Here is a 5,275-nt window from a genome sequence, read left to right on the forward strand (position 1 = left end):
CACAAAAGTGTGTGTGTGTGTGTGTTTTGCTGGAGTGAAAGGATGGTTTTTGAAGGATGTACCATAGGAATAAGAAAATGTAGCGCACCTAGTGCTGGCGTGTGGGTGTGTGTGTGTGTGTGTAGGTGCAGTTTTGGATTGTACATGCCCAGCTCAGATTGGCCACCGGTATCCCCGGTATAGTTACCACCGGCTGCAGTATAAATAGTATTTTTTGCATTCTTTTCTTCTTCATCTCCCTTCACACTTTATCTTTCTGAAGGGAGTTTTGGATCCTTTTCCATTTTTTTGGCTTTTCCTAATTGTTTGTAGCAAGAACCGAGCGGAGCGGAATGAACTGCCTTGCCAGCCAGGAAAAAGGAGAAGACAACTCAACACTGCAACTTCCTTCCTTCCGTCGACTTGTCTTGTAGAAAAAGGGAGCTGCATTCCTAACGTAGCCATTACGATGCCAGAATTAAAGCAGTTTCTTTGGGTATTGGTTTCTCATCTAACGCATCTAACAACCACTTTTCACCGTCACCTCGATTGATCATGAAAGCATCTAATTCAAGTAGTTTGTTTTTTTGTTTTTTTTTACAAATAAGTTCAGCGAGGAAGACAAGGTTCACTATTAGTGCGTATGACAGCGGGGCATTCCGTGCGTTGTTCGCGTTTTGCTCTACGATCTACGAAGAAAAACGAAAATTAAAGACAAACGAATGAAAGCAATGGAATGAAGTTGAAAATTGTCCGAAAGGTTAAAGTAGAATGAAATGAACTTTTAAATAAAATATGTGAATGCATCCATTGTTGATGATGGTTTAGTGTCTGTGTATGTGTCTGTGTGTACAAGTGTTATCCTTCTGTTATCAAACTCACCGTTATAATGTGTGTAACAGAACAACCGAAAAGGGCATCGCCTGAAAAACGCAACAAAATTCGTACCAACGAAGCTTCCAACAGTTCTCATAACACAATGAACTCAACTCAGCGTTTTCTTTGCCGGAAAAGGAAAATGAAGTGGAAACATAAAAACTCCTGACCATTTTGAAATCAATTTCATCTTTACATTACAGAGAGTACTCCCTCTCTTTATTAGTCTCACATTCTTTCGCTGCTCCATAAATTGGTAATGCTTAATAGTGACTTCTAGACGATCTACGAATGTCCTGTTTGTTTGTTTGTGTGTGTGTGTGTATTGGTGTTACTGGCTGACACCTTCAGCCCACCCACCAGCTGCCGGGATGATACTTTAAATAATGCATAAATTCGAATGTTGCCTGCCAGTAGTGTGTCTGCGTGCGCATGTACGTGTACGATTGTAGGTGTAGTAAGTGTTGTTGCTAACTAGCCCTCGCCGCCGCTCCGCCATTCGCGCTTCCGATAATGTACAATTGATGACACTAATGCTAAAAGATTTGCAAACCAACGGGGGGAGTATTTCCCTTTTTCTGAACGCTTTTCTTATCGTTTTTTTCCATGGGACTTGGATTGTGAAATTTAGACCGTGAAAGGACAATTGTGAGTGGCACACGACGAAGATGAAATGCGTTCGCTGGCTAATGGCTTCCGGTACACTCTACTCTACACTCTCGAAACTAGCTTTTTCTCTTTTGTACAAATATTAATCGAAAGTTTGTGACCTAAAATACTACGCGTTTTGGAAAAACAGGTGTTGCAAGGTTTTTTTGATGTTGTTGTGAGTGAGTGAATGTCTAGTGATACTAGTAATGGATAGTGAATGAAACCGAAATTAAAGGAGAAGATGAAAAGGAAACCGAATGGAACTCAGATCGGAAGGGCACAACAACAGAAACAACGCAACGAAAATCGTTTGCGCTATTGCTTCGTACGCCCGTACTTTGCATGCATTGTGATGATGATAATAATACTTTTAAAACCCAATCCTTCGCCCCTCCTCATTAGTTTATCGCTTGTTTTCGTTGCAAAACAATTCCTTACCAGCGAGTTGGAACAGCTTTTTGTTTTCAATATGGATACTACTTACTAATGCGTTTGACTTTCCTTTCCATTTCGTTTTGCTTTTCGAGCACCTTCCTTCCTGGCACACTACTAGCTACTGGCACTAGTGTGTGGCTGTTTTTTTTCTGTCTCACTACATAATACATCCGATTCTTCTTCATGCTGCTGCTGCTGCTGCTACTGCCTTTGGATGCTACAAGCGATTGATATTACAAGCGCTTCGCTGCTCGTTCTGCGTTCATCGCGAATTGCGCAACTTATCGCGAAAATCCGACCCTCACACTCCCTTCCTGTTTGATGCGTGCATCGCAGTTGACCCCTGTTGATCGATGATGACTGCACCTCGCTTCGATCGAATGGCGATCGCGCAAGTGATCGTTTTATTTCGCGCGCCCATTTTGGGCTTCGATTTTGTTTCTTTTTTCTCTCGCTTTTGGTGGGATCGATTGTGATCGCTTCAGGAAGGACCTTCTGGAAAGGACCTTCGGAGCCCTGTGAACGACTGACTGCCACGCTGAGCCGGAGCTCTCCTTCTGCCCCGAGAAAAGCCGAGAGGAGCAAAGGCATCGATGGGTCCCGATGGGTTTTTGATTGCAACGTTCGGTTGCAACGCGTCTTCGATATGGTTTTTCACACTGTTCGATTGCCCTGCTTCTTCTCACACTCTGAGTACGTTCTGCGGTCTAATGCTTCTTACGGATCTAAGATGATTATCACTAGGTTGACATTATACCGTACTCAATTTACGTTACAGTAATCATAATAATAGTAATAATGATAATAATAATAATAATAATGATACTAATGCGCCAAACGATTGGACACAATCATACATACACACCACACAGACACACACACACACTTGCGAGCGCGCGCACTCGCACACACACCACAATTCTCAATCAGCTGTTCCGTTCTGGCTCCGTTGTCCGTTTCCGTTTTTGTCGCGAGATGTGCTGTTGAGGTTAGTTGAGCCCCCCCCGGTTCCGGTTGTTGATCATCATCATCATCATCATCATCGGTGTTGGGCCACGGCAGCGACACTTACGGCCGTTTACTAGTAAAAGCCACGATCGCCGACTAACCGGGCCGGGTTAGCGTTTTCGTACGCTTCGCGGTCATCACTCGCCCTGGATCGTTCGACATGGTGTGCGGTGGTTGTGCTGCATAGATCAGGGCAGGGATAAGGCAGGAGTTGAGGACAGAGGGAGGGCAGGAGCAAGTGAAATGAAGAAAATTTCGAAATAATTTTCCTATCTCGCTTTTCGGCCTTTCTTTTGCTCGATTTTTTATCTGATCCTGATCGAAAACCGAGGCTCTTTTACATGTGGTGAAAATACTCACTGTAAAGAGGGAAGCAGGAAGATAGAAACGGGTGGAGAGAGATAGAAAGAGAGAGAAAAAAGAGGAGAAAGAGAAGAGAAAAGAGGGTTGATTTCATTCACTTGAATGGGCGTTCAATTTATTAAAAAAGGAATTTGGGGAAGGAAAAGCACACACACACGCTCAATAGAGCCCAACAGAGTGCAATATAACTAGAAAGCAGCACTGGATAGTGGAAAAATATGAAAAACACAAAATGGCGAAAAAGAAAAAGGTAAAAACCCACACCATCGCATCACACGAGACGAAACAAAATCGAATTCGATCGTTGAAAAAAGTGCAAAATTAAAATGGAAACCAAAATGAACTTCGCGTGCAAAACCAAAATACAATCGATGCGGAGAACGTGAAGAAACGAACAGTGAAGCGTGACAATATGAAGTGCTACAATCGATATCACATCAAACAAAACAACAACCGAGGGCAGCGAAAGAACAAACGGAAAAAAGGACGAGAAGTGGGCTTTTAAAAACGGAAACAGCATAACAAACGGAACGGACACACGGGCACGCACACACTCACATCACAGAATTACTAATTAAATGAACAAACAGTCCTCCGCGAACGCAAACAGGTCATGTTTCGGTGCATCTCTAGTACTAGCGGCGAGATAAAACAATAAAAATGAGGGAAAAATATAGTGAAGGAAAAAGCGGACAGTGATTATGCAAACGTGTGCATGAGATAGTGGAGATAGTGGCGGTATCTGGGTAAGGTAACTCCTCATCACGTGCCAATCGTGCCTCTCATGCCATTCTAATAATTGTACGCGAACGTCTGTGTGTGTGTCTGTGCAATGTAGGGATGAGGGTTTGAGGCTCTAGTGTTTTGTTTTCATGGCCATGATGATGACCATCTGACTAAGGTGTCCCCATGCTGTGTGTCGTTGTCGTTGTCGTGGATGTCGTGTCCTAAGAGGATGCACACCCACAGATACGCGTGCACGGATGCATGCATGGGAGGAAGATATGGTTTCGTTATCATAGAGAGGCGGTCGCTTTGTACCCCAAGTTTTTCCGCTGCAGAAAGAGATGTATCTCGCGGAAGTTCGGTCGACTCGTTTCGTTTCGCTGCCAGCACTCGCACATCAGATCGTAGATCTCCCTCGGGCAGCCAACCGGTATTGGAAGCAGAATCTGGAATTTAGGGGATAAAAAAAGAAAAGCGAAGTTGGGTATAAGTTGATGATTCGTTTTTTAATTGAAGACACATTTAAGATGGAAAGTGAAATGAAACAAACGACCCACTTGAATGAGTGACAATGTAATTTCATAATTTCTTGTTAACAGACTGGTCAGCACACCGGTTAACCGGGGTGCGGTGCGCAGCAGTGACGCCAAACAATTCAACCCCTGGTTTAAGCACCCACTCGAGACACACGCCAGGTCTGCGGAGTTGAGATGAGTGGTTTTGTGCTCTTTGTTTTAGAAGTTCCTCGCCCGAAACCAAACGAGGACGTGGAACGGTTACCACCAGCACAAAAGGACACTTGAGGAAGACGAAACCGAGATATGGAAATGGTATTCCGGACTGGAGTACGTCTACTAGCACATCATCATCAACAGAGGCCTCTGTGTAACGGTTCATTAGTGTCGTCTTCTCACCACGAATGAAGTGGTGGTCCTTCTTCCTGCATTTCAACTTTTCCGGTACTTTTCAGACAAATATCGTGGCACTGGTATAAGAGGCTGTTCTGCGTTAATAAAAAAAACGGTTAAAGTATTTAAAGTAGAACCTTCGCGGAGGGAAAGGTGTAAACTGTAACGGTTTGTGTACACCTCCGGTGGACTCGCTCTTCTTTCGGTTGTCACAAATTGAATTGAAGGCCTTCACCCAGGTCTTTGCAGTGGTCGTTAAGCACAGGAACCAAAAGGACGAGAAGCATCACGACCCGACCTGACAATCAAATCGAAATCGAATCTTAACC

At 43.9% G+C, this 5,275-nt stretch overlaps 1 protein-coding gene across 3 annotated transcripts in view; it reads right to left on the bottom strand.

The window, feature by feature from the left end:
• Positions 1 to 594: 594 nt before the first annotated feature.
• The window catches only part of LOC125948970 (discoidin domain-containing receptor tyrosine kinase B), a 248,803-nt gene continuing 244,122 nt past the window's right edge, over positions 595 to 5,275 (bottom strand). For 2 of the 3 annotated variants that reach the window (XM_049675536.1, XM_049675535.1), the window contains exon 18: positions 595 to 4,484. In XM_049675536.1, the coding sequence (XP_049531493.1) occupies positions 4,329 to 4,484 (156 nt within the window). In that variant the 3' untranslated portion in view covers positions 595 to 4,328. The remainder of the gene's footprint in view (positions 4,485 to 5,275) is intronic. The other variant, XM_049675537.1, reaches the window with a different exon arrangement.

This window comes from Anopheles darlingi, chromosome 2 (genome assembly GCF_943734745.1).
Source record: "Anopheles darlingi chromosome 2, idAnoDarlMG_H_01, whole genome shotgun sequence".
NCBI classification, from domain to species: domain Eukaryota; kingdom Metazoa; phylum Arthropoda; class Insecta; order Diptera; family Culicidae; genus Anopheles; species Anopheles darlingi.